Source organism: Lontra canadensis, unplaced genomic scaffold (assembly GCF_010015895.1).
Source record: "Lontra canadensis isolate GAN:19392208 unplaced genomic scaffold, GSC_riverotter_1.0 scaffold13, whole genome shotgun sequence".
Classification (NCBI taxonomy): domain Eukaryota; kingdom Metazoa; phylum Chordata; class Mammalia; order Carnivora; family Mustelidae; genus Lontra; species Lontra canadensis.
In genome coordinates, this window is record NW_022631007.1 from 18,369,986 (window position 1) to 18,393,722 (window position 23,737).

Sequence of the window (23,737 nt, forward strand, 5' to 3'; positions counted from 1 at the left end):
CTGGCTGGGGGCCCCCAAGGCCAGCTGACTGCAGCAGCAGCCTCTCCCTCCCCGCCCCAGGGCAAGTAGCTCCACACCAGCTATGCTAGCCCGCCTCACCCCTGCTCAGGGCCCACTGCCTGCTTCCCTCCCAGCGCCTTGCCTCTCTGCTCTCAGGGCACTGCTGACCCATCTCCCACATGCCAGCTGGGAGAATCACACCAGAGACTAGAACTATCTATGCATCTCCAGTTACCACTTAAGAGCATGCTGAAGACATCCCTGGTTCCACAGGACAGAGAGAAGACATGCTGCATGACAAAATGAGTTGTAGCACACTCTATCTGGTTTCATGTTTTATTTTAGAATTTATAAAATTCCAGTGTCATCCATATTCATAAGCCTTTACACATGTTTGCATATAATCTCCAGGTTCCAAAATTAAGGCCAAGGGACGGATCATAGCTATGGAAACACATGATATGGAAGACATTCAACAAAGGAAATGGACACGCACACCCCACCCTGCTCAGGGCTGTCCCAGCTGCAGGGGTGGCTGCAGGAGACCAGGCCTGGGCGGGGTCACCAAGCAATCTTTAGTAACAACCACCAAAAACAGAGCACACAAGATCCCAAATACAGTTTTGGGGGAGAGAGGGGGTTTGCATCTATAACATTTAGCAATAAATGCAGATGTGCAAAAAACCTGTTGTGAAAATTTAAAATTTACCTCTAGGGAAGGGCAGGGGAAGGATGCTATAGAAAAGACGGAGGGAAGAGGGGTTTGGGTAGATGCTGTGAGGGTCGGAGAGGCCAGTGGAGGGAAACAAGATGGCCAACAGGAAAGGCCCCAAACCTCACGCAGCTGGAGAAAAGGTGCCCTTTCCCAACCAGGCCCCCCAAGAGATGGAGGGGGTACTCCTGGAAAGGTAAGGTAGCACCCTCCCCTCCTCCCTCCCTATCCTCACTGGACCTACTCTGGGTCCCCCAGCCTGTCCGCTCAAGTGCGTGTTCTCTCCCACCCCAGTCCATCGCTCCTGGAGGTGGACACACCTCAGGCTGCCACATGGACGGGAGCTTGCAAAGGCGGCTCAAGGTGCACTTGTCAAGTGACACTCCGTCTACTCAGAATCGTAGTAGAGTCGGCAGGTCACCGAGCTTCCATTAATGGAGCTTGAGAGAGAAGGGTGGGGATGTGGGGGTGGCACAGACTGTGCGTGCAGGACACATGTCCAGCCCCTAGGAACGCCAGTATCTCAGGGTGGGACGAGACAAGGCAGAGGCAGGGATGGGGAGGGCCCATCCTCTGTCCCACATGACACGGCCCACAGGCGCCTCCGCGCTGCCTGGGGCCCCCTTCCTCTCCAAGCGGACCCTCAACAGGCAGCTGCAGAGCCAGGCCCCCTGCTCGCTAAGGCCTATGGTCCAACAGCCACAGTTATCTACTGCATGCCTGAGACAGAGGAGAGCCTCCCTTGTTGGCGGCTGGTCCTCACCTCTCTGCACCCCGGGACCACAAAGCCAGCCTCTCCGGACCAACCCCTGGGAAGCCCACACCCAGCACCTGGGCTTGTGTCAGAGGACAGCCTAGGGGAGACCTGGTGCTGCAGCCAATGTGCCGCCACTGGAAACCTCTAAACCAAGAGGCCGAGCGCCATGGCTGGCTCTCTCCTAAGCGTGGGACCATGCCACGCTAACTCTGAGGTAGAGGGGGGCCCTCTCCGGCCCGGGGGGGGGGGGGGGGGGGGGGCCACAAGGGAGGAGTGGACAGTCTCCACCACTGCTCCACAGGCCCCCCTTCTCCCCGTGCCCACGTTTCTCAGGCCACACCAGGCCACTGTGCCAGCCACGGCGGACCTATATGGAGACGTGCGGCCTTGCCTTCAGGCTTTCCTCACCAGACTTGGGGTCTCCAGTGCCGCGTGGTGCGGGGTGGAGACACTCGGTGCTTTCAGACCCCAACGTGTGCAAAGTCAAGACCGCCTGAGAACCCAGGTCACCCTTCTGCCTCTCTGGTCCCCTCAGGCTCCACCGCAGCTCTCCTTTGGGTCCGGGCACTCCCAGTATGCAAACTGGGTCTTCCTCCCCACCCTGTGGTCTGGGCTAAGTGGGCTTTTTGGCAGCTGGAAGAAGGTGGATTGCATTTGACAAGGAGGGACTGAATGGCAGGCAAGGGAGGAAAGGAGGTGGGAAAGGAAGAGGGCAAACATTTTGGCTTTTATAAAGTCAAGGAAATTTATTTCCTGAGGTCATGACACAGGAAGTAGACTCAGCCACAGCTGTGGAGCTCTCAGAGTGGAGGCCAGAGCCTTACTGACATGCTGGATGAGCCAGGAGGCTTGTAGGGAAATGTCCAATTACCTCTGTTAGTGTGCACAACAGCAGAGCGCCGTCCCAGAGCAAAAGGTGTCAGGGAGCAGATCCTGAGCGCACGTGGGGGGCTGGCGCGCCCGGCTTCACTGCGAGACCTCGGGGAGGGGGAAGCGTCAACAATTTATGGAGGGTCCAGCTGCTGGGTCAGATTGAAACAAACCATGTGTGGTGGGGTTTGGGTCAGCAGGCTGGAGAGGTTTCTGCTTTCTGATCATTATCGTTTGGGGCCCCATGGGAGGGTCTTGGGGGCCACCTGAGCCCCAAAGCTGGGAAACTCTTCGGAGCTGCTCATGTCAGGGGCCTGTAGGGGAAAGAGTGCACAGCTTCAGTAAGGGGATCCCGCCTGAGCAGCCTCCCCAGTGGAGAGCTAAGTGCTGCTCGCCAGTGCTCCCCCTCCCAGGGCACACAGAGCAAAGAAGAGCATCTAACCTTCTCGCTGCTATTTGCGGTCCAGGGGGCGTCCCGGACCACAAAGCCCTTCGATGGCGCTTTGGACTCTTCGTGGGCTGGTGGCTTCATGTACAGCTGCAGGGCCTCGCTGTCGACCACGTCAGCCAACTGTGGGCACAGGTGTGTGGGGGGATGGTCAGTCTGCAGCAGGCATGCACAACGACCGTGCTTGTTTAGTCTCTAATAATCAAGACTTGCTCAGGGGAGACCCTGTCCCTGGCATGCCCAGGAAGCAACTGCACACAGCCTTGCTGTCACCCCACGCCAGTCAGAGGCAAGGTGTCCTGGGTACAGGCCTCCTGCCCAGACACAACTCACGTATTCCTCCTCTAGGTTGAGGATGTGATCAATGGCTTCTTCCACGTTCTCTGGGAGCCCCGTCACGGTGACGCAGTTGGGGTCTGGGGCCCCACTCTGTGGGAAGCGAATGTCCACCTACAAGGAGCAATATATAGCAGCTGAGGCAGGGTCTCTGGACCAGAGGCTCATGGTTCTGCGTGGCTGGGAATGGTGGACTTCCAGTGAACTTTCCCCAAGTTAACCTTGTTTTCAAGAGGCAAAGATCCTATACATCAGAGCTAAGCATGACACGACAGATACAGAAGCCGCTTGTGCCCTGTGGGGCTGCCCCTCCTGCAGTCAGGGTAGGACACTGCCCAACACTACCAAGGACACCTGGCTGTGCCCCCTGTGCCACCTCACCAACTTAGGGACAGGCACGTGAGTGTCAGACTTTCAAACCCTAAGTGCAGTCAGCAGCTGAGGCAGGAAGCCCTGAGGCCCTCAACTAGGCCATGGGAAGCATGCACCCCATCGCACCCCACCACGCTTCCAGGACTTGATGCCCCTTTGCGACTGGGCTGGGGACCCACCTTGAATTCATCCATGATTTTGCGGATGGCTTTTCCACGGGCGCCAATGATACGGGCGTGAACACGGTGGTCCAGCGGGACATCCTCAGAAACCATTTGTTCAAGTTCACCCACAATTTTCAATATGGCGTCCCGGGCAGCTTCTGTATTCTTTTCATACCCTGTGATAGTAATTTGGTCCTGGGGCTGAGAAAGAACAACCAGTCAGAAGATGGGAAACCCCTAGAAATTCCAGGCTGGGAGCCCTAACCCAGCAGGTGCAGTTCTGGAGGTGACAAGAGGCAGCTCTGGCTGGACGAGGCAGGCCTCACCTTCAGGGTAAACACTGACACACTCAGAACAGAAAAAAGCTAGACAAGAATGTCAGGTGCTGATTTAAAACAACAGGTCAACAATGCCTACTGGCTCCTGCCCACTCCCCTCCCACCCCCGCCCCACCAAGAAGACACATATGGGAAAAGAAAGGGCACCTGCACACAAAGAGAGCCGCAGGTGGGGGCACAGTGTCGGTGACCCCGGGCCCTGCATCTGGAGGCATATCGCTGGAGACAGACCGACCTGGAGAGAAGGTTCCAAACACCGTGGCCAGCACTCCACAGCCACAGCTCACCTCGGCCCAGCCTTCAGGCCTCCCACATGCACACAGACAGGCGAGGGCACCCTTGTAGAGCGCAGGGAGCGCAGACACACAACTCAAGGCGTTATGAACATGTGAGCACAGAATCCCCTCACCCCGTGAGCCACAGTCTTTAAGGCGAGAGAATATACTACATGTACAAAAGAGCAACAGAACATAAAGGACCAGAGAACACTTTGTTTGGGAAACAAAGCAGAAGAGCAGGAACTTCAAGATCTGCCCAAAAGAGGCCACAAGGACCCCAGGAGACAGCAGAGCAGCAGCCAGTCCCCCTCTCCCACCGCCACAGTGCCCAGAGCCCACCACCCGCCGACAAGCGCCTCCCCAGACAGACAGACCAGAACCCTTCGCCAACGGAAGCATGAGCCTCCCAGGAAAAAGCTGCCTATGAAGAAAACGTGGCCACTGATCCCCTTCAGCTTGTGGAATATTAACCACTGTGGTCTGAACACCAAATAATGACTGTGATATTTACATAGCAAAGTTGAAGAAGATAAACACAGTGAAGGTGAGGGATAATTTCTTTTTTTTTTTTTTTAAGATTTTATTTATTGATTTGTCAGAGAGCACAAGCAGAGGGAACAGCAGGCAAATGGAGAAGCAGGCTCCCCACTGAGCAAGGAGCCTGATGGGGTACTCGATCATGAGCCTGATCACGACCTGAGCCGAACACAGACACCCAACTGACTAAGCCACCCAGGAGTCCCAAGGTGAGGAGTTTAAAAGAGCTGAATTCGCAGAATTAAAAACATTACAAACTACAGGTGCCTGGGTGGCTCAGGTCATGATCTCAGAGTCCTGGGATGGAGCTCCACGTCCAGCTTCCCGCTCAGTGGAGTCTGCTTCTCCCTCTGCCTGCCCTTAGGCTCTCATTCTCTCTCTCTCCCCCTCTCAAGTACATAAATAAAATCTTAGGAAAAAAAAAAAAACATTGAAAATTAAAGTTAAAGGGGTATCTGGCTGGCTCAGTTGGAAGAGCAGGTGACTCTTGACCTCAGGGTCATGAATTCAACCCCACACTGGGCATATAGCTCGCTTAAACAACACTACCACCACCACAAAGAATAAAAAAGAACAGCAGTGTAAACATGTTTGTTAGAAATGCAGAGGCAGATCAAAGGACACATCTGGGGAAGGAAGGACCTGGCAGGAGGCAGACAAGAGACAGGGCACGGGGTGAGGCCCTACAGGCCTGCCTGCCTTTCTCAACTCAGGCTGCGGCTCACAGACTTGGGCCAGGGAGAGAAGGAAGGTACAGATGAATGGCCTGCCACAGTGGATGCAGGGTTGGAAGGTCAGAGTCTACACAGGCATGCTGGGATTTGCTGACTGGAAGATTCCAGCAGACCACTTCTGCGTGCTCTGCTGCATGCTACTGGAGGAGAGACAGAGACTAGGCTCCCACTGTGTGCAAAGCTGTGCTGGAAGGGACCCCTGTTCGAGCCAAGAAGAACACAGGCAGGGGAGTGATGGGCGTGGGGAGGGTGCTCCTTGAAGGACTGTACCTGTGGGGACAATTGTGTGGGAGGGACCCAGCTGATGACCAGGTGGGCAGGGGAGAAGGTCCACGTGGCGATGCAGACAGACACAGACCAAGATAGTGCCCAAAGCCCAAGCCAAAATCCGATCCTCAGAGACCTGTCACTCTGCACTCTGCCCTATCCCCACACACCTGGGCACATCCTAAGCTCGCTTGCTCACTGCTCCCAGGTCAGGATGAGGTTACAAAAGTCTACCTGGCCAAAAATGCTCCGGCAACAGAGTCTGACCCAAGCAGTCATTCTTACCTGGCTCCCATCGTCCTTATCAGGAAACTGAATGTTCACATCATGTTCCAAGCGGATTTGGGTAATCACTGCCCCTTTTCTCCCAATAATTTTGGGATGGTATTTGGGGTCCACAGTGACACTCAGCTTAAAGCTCCTTAAAGCCTACAGATGAGACAAGAGTGGAGGAGTTCAAAGCTGACCATCACCATCATGTGCAGCCATGTGCTACTGCCACCCGTCTTTCCGTCCTGAACCCCAAAGGTATCCCCGGTGACAAAAACAAGACATGGCTTTCCTATTAGCCTCTGTGTCACCCTGCCCCACCAGCACAAGGACCTGCCTGTAAGCAAGCTCACAGATTCAGAAAAGACTTGTTGGGCATCAACAAGGCTGGCACAGCAAGTGGCGAGCTCTGAGCTCAACTTTTTAATTGGTTTAATAGGGATCTGATAAGTATAAAAATGTTCTGGGTGGGGTTGGAGGGTGTTTTCCAAGGCTGGGGTATGAAAGCAGGCCAGAAGGAAAAGAGAACCAGCCCGCCTGGGACATCCATGGCCGGGGTGAGACTGTTGGAAGCACACTCAGGTGTTAGAGGTCTGGGTGTCCTGTCCCAACCTGACTCCAGGAAGTCCTCGAAGCCCACAACCCAAGGAATCTGCACCAAGGCTTCAGGAGGGGACAACACCCAGCCTCCCTGTGCACCACTCAGGAAACCCTTCCAACGGCAGCTCTACAGATGGGAGGTGGGTCTTGAACCCTCCCCAAAGCAGGGAAGCCCTGCAGTGAGAAGGTCCACATGGGCCCGCAGACACCCACCATGGACCACACCACTCATGTCTGGGGGTCTTTTGCAGCAACGGCTCCCAGGCCTCGCTAACCTTACCTGTCCTGTGTGGCTGGAGGCACCACAAATGGCACATTTACTTTGGAAAAAAAAAAAAAAAAGACTAGCAGGAATCTAACTCTGCTGCTGTTAACGGGGAAGAGAAAAGTGCTACGCCTGCCAACGCTGCCCCTGAAGAAAGGCCCCTGGACACAAACCACAACGGAGTTGGCCAGCTCCTCTGGCCACCTGGCTGAACTGGCTGCCAAGTGGCCAGGGTGCTAGTGACCCTCCAGCATGATGATGAAGGCTGAGGACTGTGGCTCTGGTGGATGCCCCCGTGGCCCAGTGGAAACCCACCCGGTCCTCCTGCTCAGCCTGCAGCTCCCTCACGCGCTCCAGCAAGCCAGCCTTGGCCCGGTCCAAATTTGCGGCGAGGCCGGTAATGGCAATGACGTCAGACTGCAGCTCCGGTGCCGGCACATGGATGTTCACCTGCACAGACACGGGAGGGTACCCGATGCAGATGGGGTCCCGGACCAAGAGAGGGGTGGCCCACCGCTGCAGTAAGAGCAGGAAGAAGGCGCACTGCCAAGGGGCTGGACTGCCAGAGAGACACTCGGGAGGGAAAGACTGCAAATTGGGGTACCTCAAACTCGTCCATCATCTTTCGGATCCCACTCCCCTTCTGCCCAATGATGTACCGGTGCAGGTCAAAGGGCACCTCCACTTCGATGGTGACAGGAACCAGCGCCTGCAGGAAACACGGACGGGGCAGGCCTGAGAGCCAGCAGGGAGCAGAGCGACCGCGTGAGAACGACAGGGAGCTTCCTGGAACCTTCCATGCTGTTCTGCCTAAACTGAGACCAATATCCAGGCTTTTAACTCAAAAGAAGACACGAAAAGAGAACATGGAATCCAGGGACGCCTAGGTGGCGGTCAGTTAAGCGTCTGACTCTGGATTTTGGCTCAGATCATGATCTCTGGGTCCTGGGATTGAGCCCCGCATCAGGCTCCACGCTTGGGGGCTTTGCTTGGGAGTCTCCCTCTCCCCCTGCCCTGCCCTCTGCTTGCTTGGGTGCGCGCTCTCTCTCTCAAAACAAAAACAAAAATGACAAAACACCCAAAGACAAAACCACAGAATCCACTTTTTTAAGATTAGTGCCAAGAGAGCACACTTTCAGATCCTCACCCTAAGCTTATGCTCTTAAATGTGACAAGCTGCTTACAGAAACAAAAACAGAACTGAGTCCAGGAAAAACAGAGCCACTTGAAGCTTACAGAGGGGGACTGGTGAGGCTCAGACACAGATGCATTCCCCCTGCTGTCACTGAACCTGCTAGTTCCGTGCCCATCGACAGCCCCCAGACGCTGGGCTCTGGGCCCCAGACTGGTGTAGCGGGCGCCACTGGTAGCGGGAGCTGAGGGGATTGGGGCAGGCACTGCTGGGGCTGGGGCTGGGCACCACCACCGTGAGGGCAGCCAGCATCAGGCTGCACCCACCTCGAGAGCTTCCTTGGCTGCCTCACACTTTTCTTTCCGGCCGGAGATGATGATGATGTCACACCGCCTGGGGGAGCCGGGGTCAGCCTCCTTGATGTCTCTCCCATCTCCAGCATCATCGCCGTTCTCTTGGACTGGCGGCTCTACGCTGTGAACTGGGGAGACGGCAGGAGCAGCTCACAGTACAGACTCAGCATCCTCCACGCAAACACTTGGGAAGCCCCTGACACATGCTGACCCACACGCGCCGCGCTTCCCAGGAGGCTGTCAGCTCACCTCCTTGCCTCGGGTGGAGCTGGTGACCTCAGAGGCTGGTGGGTGGGAGGCATGGGGAAGGCACCCACTGTGTCTAAAGGGCCAGGACACTAGAAACCAAGCCCCAGGGCTAGGACACGGCTGTGGGGAGGGGTCTGCACCACAGGCTGGGAGGAAGGTGGGCACCTGCACCAGCTTCTTATACCAGGAAGCAAGCGAGCAAGAATCGAGAAGGAAGAGATGGGACCCATGACAAAGAAGCCAGATGGTGGCGACAGGCAGCTATGCACCTGAACACTAAAGAACCACAGTCCTGTACTGTGGGGGGGAAGACTGGACTCCGCAGACACTTACCAAAGTGGGAAAGTTTGAACACCAACTAAATTCGATAACATTGCTACACACTGTCAGATCATGTGATTCTGATGATGGATGTCCCCCACCTGCACCTCAGTTATCACAAATGATGTTAAAAAGAAGTTCTGAGGGAGTGCCTGGGTGGCTCAGTGGGTTAAAGCCTTTGCCTTCAGCTCAGGTCATGATCTCAGGGTCCTGGGATCGAGCCCCACATCGGGCTCTCTGCTCAGCGGGGAGCCTGCTTCCCTTCCTCGCTCTCTCTGCCTGCCTCTCTGCCTACTTGTGATCTGTCAAATACATAAATATTTTTTTAAAAAGTTCTGATTCTCAGGAAGGAGCCCCAAAAATAAATTTGAAAAGTACACTCAAATGACTTAGAAAAAATGACTGTATGCATAAAAGGGGGAGCAAGAGAAAACAAACTGAATTTGGATACTGAGTATAAAAAATCCATCTTTATCCTATGCAGTTTTCCTCCACATGTACTCTAAATAGGCCATCCTTTCAGGGAAAGAGGTGCTTCAGTGGCCGTGACCAGCTCTGTAGAGGACAGAGCACACAGAGGGGACCCAGGAAGCTGCATGGTCACTAACCGGACCAGACACATCCACTGAGACCGGTCAACAAAAATGACACACTTGGTCACAACCCGAGTGGGAGACAGGTCTTGGGAGAGTCAGCTCTGAGACTCCTCATCGTGCAGGTCACCTTGTGACCCCCTACTACCCCACGTGGAACCAAGCAATAAGGATGACACTGAGCTGAGGGGCTGCGGCAGAAGGACAGCCAGGGGCTGCCTGTCATTCAAGGGACAAAACCTGCCAAGTAGGGGTGCTGGGGAAGAAGCAGCTGCAGTGGACAGAGCACAAGCAGTCCCATCACACATGTCATCTGGGACCTGTGTGAAGCCCCAGAACCAAACTCAGCGGGGTGGGGGTGGGGGGCTTTCCTGCTTCAGAGGCCGCAGGCGTTTTGCCCTCCCCTGCCTCGTCACCTGCTACAAGCCTCGGGATGCTGAGAGGGCCCCTGTCACCCTGCACCCACCACCTAGAGAAGCCTTGGAATCCCCGGATGAGGCCCATTCACTCACCCCCTGCTTCCCCACTCAGCATGGGGCTCACCGCTGGGACCCACCTGGGTTCTCCTCTCTGTCTGGGAACTTAATCTGAACATTATAGTCCCGGGTAATCTGCTGGATTCTGGAACCTTTGGGGCCCATGACAGATCGATGGAACTTCTGGGGTATGGCACATTCTATGGTCACCTGGGCTTCCTGGGGGTGGGCGGTGCGGGGCACAGCAAGAAAGGAAAAAATAAAGACAGACATTAACTGGTTAGGGTCAGTGCACATCCTCACCAGCCTCCACTCAGTCCTCCACGGACACCTCAACTGCTCCACATACAACAGGGTGGAGAGAGGAAGGCCGGGGGCCAGGACCAAACGGGACGCCTCTTTCTGACATATTTCCCAGACACAAGAAAGTACTGATGACCCGTAGGCACAAAATGGCATGAGGCTTGCTGCCGCCCAGAGCCAGGAGCATCTGACCCAGAGTCCCCGGCCTCCTGTAACATCACGCACTGTCCCTGAAGGGTGGCTACGTGAGCCAGTGACAGCGAATGCTGTGGCTGTGACTCCATGAGGAAGCATGGGGACTGCTAGTTGGGGAAATACTTTCCAGGCCGCAGCAGGAGAGCACCAGCAGGGACATGTTTCTGCGTGGAACTGCTCTGACAGGCCCTCCCCTTCCATCTCTTTTCTCCCCTTTGGAGACGAGAGGCTGGCTCCTTGTACAGACTGCACTTCATCCCATGTTTTAAAAAGCTGTTGTTAGGAGGGGTATTTTCACCGACTGTCAGGATGAAGGCCAGAGGCTGAGAGCCCCAGCCTCACCAGAGGAGCCCACTGCAGGGCTCAGGGAGCCCCTTGGCCCTGGCTGTTGGGGCTAAGAGCCCCGTCGCCCTCCCGGGCACCTACCAGGTCCTCGATGATCTCCTGAATGCGCTTCTTGGCCGCCTCCACACAGTCCTTGGCACCCTTGAGGGTGACCTTATCGCTCTGTGTGCCCGAGCGTGGGAAGCTGACCATCACCCCACCATACTCTTCGGCAATCTCCCGCAAGACCTGGCCTCTTCGGATGACAAAATGGCGGTGGTGCTTGGGGTCCACCAGCATGCAGTCTTCTACCACATTATCCTGCGCCACAGAGGAGGGCAAAAGTAAATGACCCTGCCAACCACGCCTGACAGGACAACCAAAGTGCAGCTCCCACTGGACCTTACCAGGTTCTGGATGAGGGCCTCCAGCTCCTTCTGGGCCTCCCTGACAGCATCTTCCTTCCCTATGATGGTGATCAGGTCCTGGTCCTTGTCCTCGGCCGTTGGGAATATGATGCGGGCTCCCGTGTTGTCACGTACCTTGCGGATTTTGCCACCCCCTTTGCCAATAAGGAACTTGTGGTATTCCGGCTTTGCGCGGATGTCAACGGTAAAACTCTTGGTTTGCTGTGGAAACCAACCCCAGATACACTGGCCTGATGCTACCTGCCCGGTACCCCGAGCAGGTGAGTAAGAGGGCCTTGAGAACAACGGCCTGTAGCTATCAAGCCTCACCAAAACCAAGGGATGGATACCCAGACAGGAGTAGTGATGGACCCCTCCGCTGTCCAGACACTGAGATGGCTTGGACCATGTGCGTTCCTAGCCCCAGTCCTGCCACTTACCAGCAGTGACCCAAGCCTGTAAGCCGCTCTCCACCTAGAGGGCACTAGGCAAGTACGGCCTCGGGGTGCTAGGGGACAAGGGGTGCACTTGCACAGCAGGTAAGCCCACGGGACCACCAGCCCCACTCCCAGGCACGGCACTCTTATTCCTCCTAGAAGTCCAGAAGAGTGCTCCCCGTCCAGGCCCTCCTCTGCTTGGGCTACAGGGGAGCCCACACACCAACAGCAAGACCCAGTCTCAGCCTTAGAGCCACCTAAGCCGACCAATGCCCTCACGTGACACCAAGAAGCCAGGCTCCAGTGAAGGCCCCGACATGATGACCTTGCTGAGGACGCCAGCCCCTCTGGCAGGTTCACCAGGAGCGCACATGCACCTCTAGGCTGACTCAGACACACACAATGCTGTCTCCTCGCCTTCCCTGTATTCTGGAACCTGGCACACAAGCATGAAGAAACACAGAAGAAAAGAAGGTCTGCCAGCATGCTAAACAGTAATAAGCAAACAAACTTAGTTATCTTTTAAATGTTGGTTTCTCAAACACCTCCAAGAGAATCTTCTAGTCTTCTGACCCAGACACTGGCAAATAGCAGCGTTACTAAAAAGCAATGAGCAACGAGGTAGGTGAGCCCAGCCCAGCAAATGATGAAGGGTAGTACACCTAAACCAAGTAGGGCTCATCCCAGAAAAGCAAGGTTGGTTAAACTTCAAAGAACAAAAAACCCCACAAAGACCCTAAAAAAATCTAATACATATGCTTAAAAAAAGAGAAACAACACTCTTGTGTCAACAGATACAGAGAAAGCCTCCTACAAAGTCCCACCCCCAATTCCTGCAGCAGCTCTCAGCAAACTTTTAACAGAAGGGAACTTCCTCAACCTGACAGCACCTTCGGGAGACCCCTAGCTCACTTCCCAATCACTGGTGAGGGACTAAGCACTCCCCACAAAGTTCGCCCATGAAGCATGGCCATCCCCTCTCACCACTGCTCCTCAACACTGTACTGCAGGCCCAAGCGACACGGTAAGACCACACCTATAGTCATACGGATCAGCAAGGAAGAATTCCACTGTTCACAGATGATGTGTGTTACACAGTAAGCTCACAAGAATCCATAAAAAACTGTTACTGGAACTGGTAACTGAACTTTAAACCACATGCATAGAACAAAACCAATATAAAAATAGCAGATATATTTCTATACGCTACAGTAACTGGAAATTAAAATGAATTAAAAAGTACCATTACAACAATGCTAAAAAGCAAAATAGTGAGGATTTAAATTGAATAAAATATGAATGAAACCCACATGTTAAAAACTACAAAACACCAATGAAAAAATCAAAGACTTAAAACTTAAGAACGCAGCCTAAAAAACTCCAAACTCCTGAGCTGTCAGTTCTTCCCAATTTGATCCTTAGATTCAACACAGTCTCGTCCAGATCCAAGCAGGACGTCCCCCTAGAAACTGTTAAGCTGATTCCAAATGTACAGAGAAAGGCAAAGATGCACGGTGGCCAGAGCAGTGTGACAAAGTGCAAAGCTGGAGGGCTCTGCCAGCCACCCTCCTTCTGGAGGGGCAGGAGCACAGCACGGTCCAGAAACAGACCCAACGTGGGCTCCACAAAGGGGCAAAGGTGATTCAATGCAGAATTTTAGGGGTGATGCCAAAACATTTTCATTGCAGTGGGGGTCACCTGACTGCTTATGCTCATCAAAACTCAAGTATATGCTAAGAAAGGGATGTGTTATTGTCTATAAATCATACTTTAAAAAAAGCCCAGGGGCCCCTGGGTAGCTCAGTCTGGTTAAGCGTCTGCCTTCAGCTCAGGTCATGATCCTGGAGTTAAGGGATCAAGCCCTGAATCGAGATCTCTACTCAGTGGGGAAGCCTACTTCTCCTGCTTCCTCTGCTGCTCCCGTTGCTTGTGCTCGCTCAATCTTAAATAAATAAAATCTTTAAAAAAAAACAACCCCAAAACCAAAAAAACCACTAAGGCAAACAGCAAATTCTCCATATTGTTTAAGTAGGCATTGGACCTACGAAGGCCCTTTGTTCAGCAGTGGCAAAATCAAAGACAAAAAAAGGCATCTGAAGCAATATTCTGACCTGCCACAATGGGGTGAGGATTTCTAGCAAGGGAGAGACGCAGTGCCGCCGTTCCTGGGCGTGAAGCTCACCTTCTCCTCAGCCAAGTGCAGGAGCTGCTTCCTGGCCTTCTCCACGTCTGAGGCAGGGCCCCTGATGACAACCGTGTCACTTCCCGAGCCCTCCACCGGGAAGTGGATGTGCACCCCACCACACTCCTCCATGATGGAGCGGATCAAGCGGCCCTTCGTGCCGATGAGGGAGTTGTGCAGCTTGGCCGGAATCGAGACCTCCAGCTCGGCTATGTTGGCCTGAAATGACACAGTCTGTGAGGTGTGGGACACATGGCAGCATGCCCACTGCAGAGGGGTCTGGAGCCCTTGTGAGTGTGGGTCCACATGTGAGGATGTGAAGGATGGGGTCTAAGCAGTTCACACGGCATAGAAGGAATGTCTCCATACCACACCATAAAGCAGAGACACAACCAAGATGCCCAGATTGTCGGCTTTTCCTATTAAAACTCTGTCTCCAGATTTACCTCCCATGAGAAACAATGGCGTTCAAGACACTGGAGACGGGAAGCAAGAAAGGTGAGCAGGACAATGATCCCCTGGCTGAGTCCCCGCATCGGGGACACAGAGCTGACAGTCTGGGCAGACTAGGACTAGTGGAAACCCCGTGAACTGGTGATTGCTCCCATGCCGACGTCACCAGGGGGAAGAGACTGTAGTGCATAGCACTGTCTACACTCTAGGACACTGGGTACAGGAGGCCTCACCCCAGGACTTGGAACACCCAAGACCAGGCATGTGTCTTAAGAGCAACTCCGAAAAGGAGCAAAGTAATTCATTAAAGTACATTAACAAAACTCAAAGACGTTGGAATGCAAAAATAGCCAGCATCCATCCAAGCAGACTTCCTAACTTCTGGCATCCAACAGAAAAATACCAAACATTCAAAAAAATAGGAGAAACTCCTCCATGAGGAAAGAACAGAAAATAGCCCAGAAGTGACAGAGACTTTAGAACCAGTGGGTTGGGAACAACAAGCATTTTCACAACTGCAAACATGGTAAAAACAAAAACAAAGGAAACACTGGGCATGTCAAGTATAAAAACAAAATATTCCACTTCAACTTCTACAAGTGAAAATGTCTAAAATGAAAAACACACTAGATGGGAGTACAGGCAGATTAGACATTACAGAAAATTAATGAATTTAAAGAAACTATTGGGGGAAAATACCACTTCTCCTTTCCACCCACATACATAAAATACCAGTGAATCAATCACAAGACCACCTCCAGCCCGCCTAGCTCCAAGTAACTGGAGTCCCCAACGGGAAGGACAGAAAAAAAACTACTTAATAATGACTCCAGAGGCACCTGGGGTCACAGTCAGTTGAGCATCTGACTCTTCATTTTGGCTCAGGTCATGACCTTAGGGTCATGAGATCGAGCCCCACAGGCTCTACACTCGCCGGGGAGTCTGCTTGAGATTCTCTCTCTCCCTCTCCCTTTGCTCCTGCACATACTCTCTAAAAAAATCAATAAGTCAATAATGACCCCAGGTTCTCCACATTTGATAACACTAAAGTCTTTGGATCCCAGAAGCTCAGTGAACTCTAAGCAACATGAAAAAAGCACACCCAGACACGTGGTAACTTGCACAAGGCTTGTGCTTGTGATACAACCCTAAATACAGTCAGAGGAAGTCTGTGCAGAGGAGTAAGGCCAAGGAGGACCTCAGACGTGTCCTCAGAAACACCATGAATGTCCTGAAGCAGAGTTCTAAGTCCTGAAGAAAACCTCCAGTCTGAGGTCTGCTACGGGGAGCACAGGAAGGCACAGGCTCACTGGAAGATGGTCTGGCACTTCATCCCCAAACTGAACACACTCTGACCGTAGGACCCTACTTACTACTTAATCCTGAATGCAGGAAGCCAGTGTGAAACAGCACAGTGTCGTGGGGCTGGGGACATGGCCATGGGGGCTCAGGTGATAAACGGGGGTTTGCAGCTTCTCAGGCTGCACTGCAACGGGCACAAGGTCACCTGGAGACAGGGCCCAAGTGCATGTGCACTAAAAACCCTACAACCACCACAAAAATGAAAGTTCTATGCAATAAGCCAAAAGAGGAGATGAGAGGAATAAGGGAATTCTCTTAAGTCCGAAAGCAGGTAGAAAAAGAGAACAAAGTAGACAAGACAAACAGAAAACAAACGCAAGACAGCTCGGTCGGACCACCATGACCAGGGGCAAGGCCTGCAGGTACAGCTTCTATTCGGGGCGGTGAGAAAGTGCGGCAGACGATGGTGGGACACAGCTGTGTGAACGCGCTCATGCCCCAGGCTGTACACGAAGGTGGTAAATTTTGTTATGTGTATTTTCCACAATTCCAAAAATAAAAAAATTGGTATTTAATCACATTTACTAAACGTATAATAAAATATGTAACATAATACACGATACACAGATTAACCATGGAATTAAATGTAAACATCTGCATTGAAAAGGCAGAGACTGGGGAGCCTGGATGACTTAGTCGTTTAAGGTCTGACTTTTGATTTTGGCTCAGGTCATGATCTCAGGGTTGTGAGCTCGTGCCCTGCGATGGACTCTGTACTTAGCACAGTCTGTTTATCCCTCGCCCACTGCTCCTCCCCCCACTCACTCTCTAAAAGCAAGCTGCCTAAAAGAAACCCACTTTGATGAGAAAAAACAGATTTCAGGACAAAGACTACTATCAGGGGTAAAAGAAGGTAATTTTATAATGATATACGTTACAGGAATATCAGGAACGTGAAAGACACCAGCACAGTACAGGAAAATTATGAAAAACTTTACACTAAAAACCTTGACAACCTAGATAAAGTAAAAACCCCTTGAAAGAAAAGCTACCAATCTTAAGCGACAAGTAAGATGATCTGGGCATGCAGGGACCTATCACCCAGAAACAAAATCAAACTGACAGGACACCCGGGACAACACAGATACATCTCATCCCAGCTGCTCCAAGCGAGCACAGCTTGAGCTGTGGGAGCAAACACCATGATCTCCTTTGTACAAGTGTGCAGCAAACCCCACAATGCCCATGGCTGAAAGCCAACGAAGGGCTGGAAAGGCAGAGTGGGGGGCGTGGGGGGAGTGGAGAGGGGCACGGGGATATCTCCGGGGTGCTAGATAGGCTCATTATGCTGACTGTGGAGAGTCCATGCATGTATAACATAGGTCAAAACTTATCAAACTGCATACTTCAAACATGCAGCTTCATAATGTTAATTTTCCAAAAATTGAAAAAAAAAAGATTGTTACGCCTTCAGGACAGGAAGATTTCCAAGCACTCAAATCCAGTGCTACTGCTCAAGTCTCATGATAAGCACAGCCCCAGGTGACTGGCAAAAGCCTGGCCATGGGCCTGTACTACGTGGGAGAGCTGATGAGACGGGACCATGGGGACTCTGGCGCATGCCCTGACACACAACACCCCATTACCAGGTCTTTCTGGATGGACAGGATGCGGCTCCGGGCAGCCTCACAGTTGGCTCGCTTGCCTGTGATGACAATGGTCTCTGAATTGCTATTCTCTGCTGGAAGGTCGATCTTAGTGTTGCTTTCTTCCCGAATCTACAAGGAGACGGGACCATGAGAAGGGACCTCCCAGTTTAGACACCCGGAACCCAGAGCCAGAAAGTTTAAGCCAGAATGGCACAGGGCTTTGGGAGCCAAGATTCAGGAGACAAGCTGGCTGATCACCTTTTTAATGTTTGCGCCTCCTTTCCCAATGATGTTCTTGTGAAATTGTTTGAAGATCGGAACAGAAATTGAATAGCTATTTTCCACCTTAAAAACAAAAGAGGTTGCACCATTAGCCATCATGCTGGACAGTGACATGTCCCTTCATCCACAAGGGAGTATTAAATGACAGAATCTGCTATTAGAAAACATACAACTTGGATCCTGCCTGTCTCCCACTAGGACCTCTGACCTTTAGCTGGGGGACGAGCTAACCTGGCAAGCCACAGCTGACTGATGCAATGCCCCCTTTATAAAAAGTAGCTCTCCACAGAACCCGCCACGTGGTCAGTGCAAGTTCCATAACCCAGAAGCAATGTGTCGGGCACCCTCAACAGACACTCTGGGTAGAGAAGGGAATCCTGGACACCAGGCTGAGAAGCAAGCCCAGAGCACACAGACCCTGCCACTCCTAGCCTGCACCACGCTGTGGCAGTGTGAACGAGCTCTGTGCTGGAAACGCCCCCATCAGCAACCTGAGGCAGTGGTGAGCTCAGTGCAAGCCCCATGAGAAACACAGAAGCATGAGCCCATCTGCAGCCTTCCCGTCAATAACCCCCCTCCGCACTTTAAACTGCTGGTTTCCATTCCAGCTTAAGGAAATAGCAAATCAGTAAATGGCTTCCCATACTGCCTATGCAATCTCTTTCCTCACTGGATGGGACAGTTTATCCAGCTTTCTTCTTCTCCTTCTATTTTTAAAAAAATTTTATTTATTTGAGAAAGAGAGAGAGAGAGAGAGAGAAAATAAGCAGGGGGTGGGTCAGAGGGAGAAGCAGACTCTCTGTTCAGCAGGAAGCCCAATGCGAGACTCGATCCCGGGACTCCAGGATCATGACCTGAGCCGAAGGCAGTCGCTTAACCAGCTGGGCCACTTAGGCGCTCCAAGTTTATCCAGATTTCTGGAGGTCCCTCAAGGAAACAGGGAGCCTGGCACCCGCCTTGAACCTCACGTAACACTGAAGTTCCTAATAGGTGTCGGCCAGTCTAAACACCTGCAGTTAAGACGGACGGCGCCCCCCCCCCCCCCCGCCCCCGTCGAGGCCAGACCAAGCCAATGCCCCCTGAAGCAGGGGTTCTGATGGGACACACCCCTGGGTCTCTCTGCCACCAGCAGCGCCATCACAACAAAGGATGGGAAACATCCCCTACCAGATCTGCCACCATCTTCTGCATGTATTTTGTGCATTTTTCCACCTCATTCTTCGGCCCTCGGAGTTGAACAATATCACTTTTTTGTGCTGGGTCTGGAAAGTTGATGATAACCTGGAACAAATCATCACAAATTCAAGTTCAGTTATTGGTAAAGACTGGATTCTAAAATAGTGACTCTCTTTAAGGACCAATCAATCACTCCTAGAGGGCTAAAGAATGCCGTTGGGAAACCTTTACCTCTGGGAATTTGTCACGAATTTCACGGATCCGTTCACCCTTCTGCCCGATGATTGTGCGATGGAATCTCTGCTCAATGATCAGATCCTTGGTGCGCTCATTTTCCTAAAAACACAATGCAAGGAGACAACACTAGAGCAGGAGGCTCCTGGGAGCCCGGGGAGCACAGCACCAGTCTGTGGCATCCCTGGGAGTCACCAGCCACTAGAGGACACCTGCTCTCTCCAACAACAGGGTTGTGCGTTGTTCTCCGCAAGGAGGTGTGATTCAGCAGGTGGCCTTCATCACCACAGCGGCTCACTTAGCGCCTCTGTGTTGACAAGAACAAGAGACCATGAGGTGTAACACTCTGCAGGATGGGCAGGGATCCTTCCTGAACACAGCGTGGTTCAGAGCACTGCCCTGTGCAGATCATTATTAAGAAAGAATAATGAACTTGCATAGTTCTCATCATCCCCCAGGTCTCACTAAAATGTCACAATAAATACAAAAGCAGTAGCAGAGCCAGAATAAAGGAAAACACACTACCAGTCAACTGTCTGAAAGAACTCAGGAGAGATTCTGGATCAGACTGGCATCAGGCTGACAGAGAAACAAGGGTTCAGGAGTCCAACACAGGCACAAGACACCCCAGACCAAAGGGCCCTGGCCAGACGAAGGCCGCACTTGCTGGCTTACAGCTGAGGACAGGGGAAAGCCTACTGTCAGAAGTGGGCCTCAGGGGGCTACAGGCTTGGGCACCGGTGCCAGTGGAGGTGGGGGACTCACTCCTTGCCCCGATGAGCCACATGCATTGCCCTGCCTGAGGCTTTACTGACATTCTGCACGTGTCTGTGCTAAGCTACGATCACTCACCCAGTAGGTAACTCTGGATTCTGAAAGGCACCCCAGTGACCCCTACATGCAGCCAGACTGGAGAATCACTGCTACATGGTTATCTGCATCTGACTCACACATTCCAGAAAAACACACCAGTGCTGGCAGCTTAGCCCCGGGAACAGGACCCACGCCCCCCTCTCCTCCAACCCTCAGAGTTGCAGACAACCACACAGCAGGAATTTTCAACCTTAGCTGCACGTGGGAGTCACTTGGGTGCTTTTCAGAATTGGTCCCTCAAGCATCAGAGACTCGGATTTGGCCAAGGCGGAAACCCCTGCCGCAGAGCCACTCCCAAGCGGGTGATTCCCCTTCTGCAGCACTGCGGGTGAGAACAATGCTAGTCCACAGAGGCCCTGACACAGGTCCGCGGGCTGCTCCCCGGCAGGACCCAGCTGCAGGTCTTACCATCCGAGAGGCGAGCTCCAGCAGCTCCCGCTTGGCCTGCTGTACACCCTGCGGGTCCCCCTCGATGCGAATCAGGTTGCTCTTCTCACTGTCAGGAGGGATGCGCACGGACACCTTATACTGGTCTTTGATTCTGTTTACTTAAGAATACAAAAGGAAACACATTTTGGACTCAGAATCTACTAAGTTCTGTCAGTGACTGCAAGCTGGCAGAAGAGGCCAAACCGCCTCATCAGCCATCCTGCGAAGAGGGAGACGAAGCCACCGTACCAAGAGCTCTCCGTTCTCTCAGACGAACTGCGGTCTGCACCTAGACCAAGCGAGTCGGCATCACGCCGACAGCGTCACGTGACTGACGGCTGGGGCCACTCAGGCCATGAGGGTTCGCTGCTCTGCGCTATGGCTGCAGCTTCAGAATACTTTAAAGACCACAGCTGCTTTCTTTGTTTCTACTTTGGATCTTTTACTCATGTATCGATGACTTAGAAAATGATAGTTTACTCAAATATGCAGCTGACACACTTGATTATGTGGTATCAGAAAAGTTACATTCACTGATAACTACTATTTTCACCAGGAGTGTCGTGAAATATTAGAAAGGTCTTTTAAATTTAAACTCAATTAATTAACACATTCTGTATTATTAATTTCAGAGGTAGAGTTCAGTGATCCATCAGTCTTATGCAACAGCTAGCGGTCATTCCATCATGCGCCCTCCTACATGCACCACCCAGTTACCCCATTCGCCCACCCTCCTCCCCAACGACAACCCTTGTTTCCTAGGATTACGAGTCTGTTATGGTGATTTTATTTTTCCCTCCTTCCTCTATGATCCTGTTTTGTTTCTTAAGTTCCACATATGAGTAAGATCATCTTTCAATTGACTTATTTCACTTAGAATAACACCCTCTAGTTCCATTCACATTGTTGCAAATGGCAAATTTCACTTTTTTGATGGCTGAGTAATATTCCATTATGTGTGTGTGTGTGTGTATACACACACACACACAACTTTTTCTTCATTCATCTGTTGATGGACATCTGGGCTCTTTTCATAGTTTGGCTGTTGCGGCCACTGCTGCTCTAGACATTGGGATGCAGGTGCCCCTTTTTTTTGTATCCTTTGGATAAAAACCTACGTAGCTCAATTGCTGGGTTGTAGAGTAGCTCTATAATAGTTCTTGAAGAACCTCCATCCTGTTTTCCACAGCAGCTGCACAAGTTTGCATTCCCACCAACAGTGTAACAGGGTTCCCCTTTCTCCGAATCCTCGCTGGCATCTGTTGTTCTGACTGGTATGAGGTCACTGTGGTTTTGATTTTTATTTCTCTGATGCCACATAATGTTGAGCATCTTTTCATGTGTCTGCTGGCTATTTGTATGTTGCCTTTTTTAAGATTTTATTTCTTTGAGGGAGAGAGAGAGTGCGAGACCGAATGGCGGCCAAGGCTGGGGGAGAGGGAAAATCACTCTTCACTGAGCAGGGAGCCTGATGTGGCGCTCGGTCCCAGGATCCTGAGATGATGATCTGAGCCGAAGGCAGAGGCTTAACCGACTGAGCCACCCAGGAACCCCAGCCATTTGTATGTTTTCTTTGGAGAAATGTGTGTTCATGCTCTGCCCATTTCCTGACTGGATTATTTTGGTGTTGAGTTTGATTAAGTTCTTTATAGATTTTTGGATACCTTATCTGATATGGCATTTACAAATATCTTCCCCCATTCTGTTGGTCATCTTTTGGTTTTGTGAACTGTTTTCCTTTGCTGGGCAGCACCTTTTTGTCTTGACGAAGTCCCAAAAGTTCATTTTTGCCTTTGAAGATGTGTCTAGTAAAAAATCACCTCGGTTGATGCTAAAGAGGTCGCTGCCTGTGTTCTCCTCAGGGATTTTAATGGGTGCCTGCCTCACATTTAGGTCTTTCATCATTTTGAGTCTATTTTTGTGTGTGGTGTAAGGAAATGGTCCAGTTTCATCCTTCTGAATGTGGCTGTCCAATTATCCCAACACCATTTGTTGAAGAGACTCTTTTCCATTGGACGTTCTTTCCTGCTTTGTCGAAGATTAGTTGGCCATATAGCCGACGGTCCATGTCTGGGTTCTCTATTCTGTTCCACTGATAAAGATCCCAGGTGTTTCTAATGTGGAAGCAAGTCTGGGAACTGAACCACTGTTCTTAGATCACAAAATTACTCTCAAAAAAACAAAAATAGAAACCACTAAAAATCAGAAGGCTTTACATTAACTAAAAACAAGAGTACCCCAATGACCACCTTAGGGATCCATGGAGGCCATACATTGTTGTGTAGAGAAAGTACCCCATCAGCTCAGATCCAAATTGAGCGCTTCCCTGTCTCTGCAAAACATATGGAGTTCTGTCACCTACTTTGGACAAAGGCCACGCTCCCACATCCTGGGGAGGCCTTATCCCAGGAAACAAGACCAGCACTTTGCCCAAGCTCCATAGGGGCCACCGAGGAGCATCGTGAGCAAATGCAGAGACAACCAGAGCCAAGGACTCAGAAGCCAGGCTGGAGACTTCAGACCATGAAAAGTAAAGAGTGGGGGTAGGGGATGAAAGCAAAAACAGACCAGACATAACGTGAACCACCCTGGTGGTCTCATACTCCTAGAGAGCACACACCAGAAATGAACGTCAGAACTGCACTTCCTTATGTTCTTTTAAAAAAAGATACTGTACCATTAATCAAAACAAAAACAAACAAACGCAAGTTACAGTGTGTGCATGGCTCGAGGAACATGTGCAAGGAACACCACAGGGAGCTTCCATGGACTCTGTGTCCGTGGACTGTCACTACCATTGTGGAAAGTCCCTGGGCACACAGGACTGACACCAAATACAGCAGAGCTGACAAACTCACACTAACTACGAACACAAACTGGATGACATCAGGCAAAAACCGAAGGGGACACACTTGCAGGGCACCCTGTCTGCACAGGTGGGTTCCCTGCAACCGTAGAAAGGACCCAGACCCGCCAAGCACTGCCCTTTCACCATCGGCTGCCGGTGAGGCGCAGGAACCAGGAGCACACTGTGATGTTGGGTGTGGCCTCATAGGCGAGTTGGGCCCAGGTGTGGGATTTCAGAAAACGTTCTCCATCTGGGCAGAGCGTTCACTCAGCCCACTTCCCCCAAACTGCATTCACACCCCTAGTCTGAGCAAGCTCAACTGGGCTACAGCCTTACTAAGTGTATCAAAAGGCACGCCCGTGAGCCCCGACCTTTCCTACTCCTGGGGTGGCCCCATCAGGACCCTGTGCACCACTGAGTCCATGGGGACTGTGAAGCCCAGATGTCACCCCATTAGGCTTAGGTGCGCCTTCACCGTGGCCTCTGACCAGGCTGGTTAAGGTCCCAGGTCTGCAGACCAACTACAGCCTGAGAAGACTAGGACACCCAGTCAGAATGCATGACTTTCTCC

The 23,737-nt window shown here is 51.9% G+C and overlaps 1 protein-coding gene across 2 annotated transcripts in view; it reads right to left on the reverse strand.

Annotated features, from left to right (window-relative positions):
* Window positions 1-2,188: 2,188 nt before the first annotated feature.
* HDLBP (high density lipoprotein binding protein) overlaps window positions 2,189-23,737 on the reverse strand; it is a 72,024-nt gene continuing 50,475 nt past the window's right edge. For both annotated transcript variants that reach the window (XM_032857710.1, XM_032857711.1), the window contains exons 12-28: window positions 20,298-20,437; window positions 19,014-19,118; window positions 18,774-18,887; window positions 17,583-17,669; window positions 17,322-17,453; window positions 13,921-14,139; window positions 11,302-11,523; window positions 10,997-11,215; window positions 10,153-10,291; window positions 8,407-8,561; window positions 7,553-7,657; window positions 7,264-7,398; window positions 6,099-6,242; window positions 3,675-3,860; window positions 3,121-3,237; window positions 2,782-2,910; window positions 2,189-2,653 (exon numbers count right to left, since the gene is read on the reverse strand). In XM_032857710.1, the coding sequence (XP_032713601.1) occupies window positions 2,567-2,653; window positions 2,782-2,910; window positions 3,121-3,237; window positions 3,675-3,860; window positions 6,099-6,242; window positions 7,264-7,398; window positions 7,553-7,657; window positions 8,407-8,561; window positions 10,153-10,291; window positions 10,997-11,215; window positions 11,302-11,523; window positions 13,921-14,139; window positions 17,322-17,453; window positions 17,583-17,669; window positions 18,774-18,887; window positions 19,014-19,118; window positions 20,298-20,437 (2,435 nt within the window). In that variant the 3' untranslated portion in view covers window positions 2,189-2,566. The remainder of the gene's footprint in view (window positions 2,654-2,781; window positions 2,911-3,120; window positions 3,238-3,674; window positions 3,861-6,098; window positions 6,243-7,263; window positions 7,399-7,552; window positions 7,658-8,406; window positions 8,562-10,152; window positions 10,292-10,996; window positions 11,216-11,301; window positions 11,524-13,920; window positions 14,140-17,321; window positions 17,454-17,582; window positions 17,670-18,773; window positions 18,888-19,013; window positions 19,119-20,297; window positions 20,438-23,737) is intronic.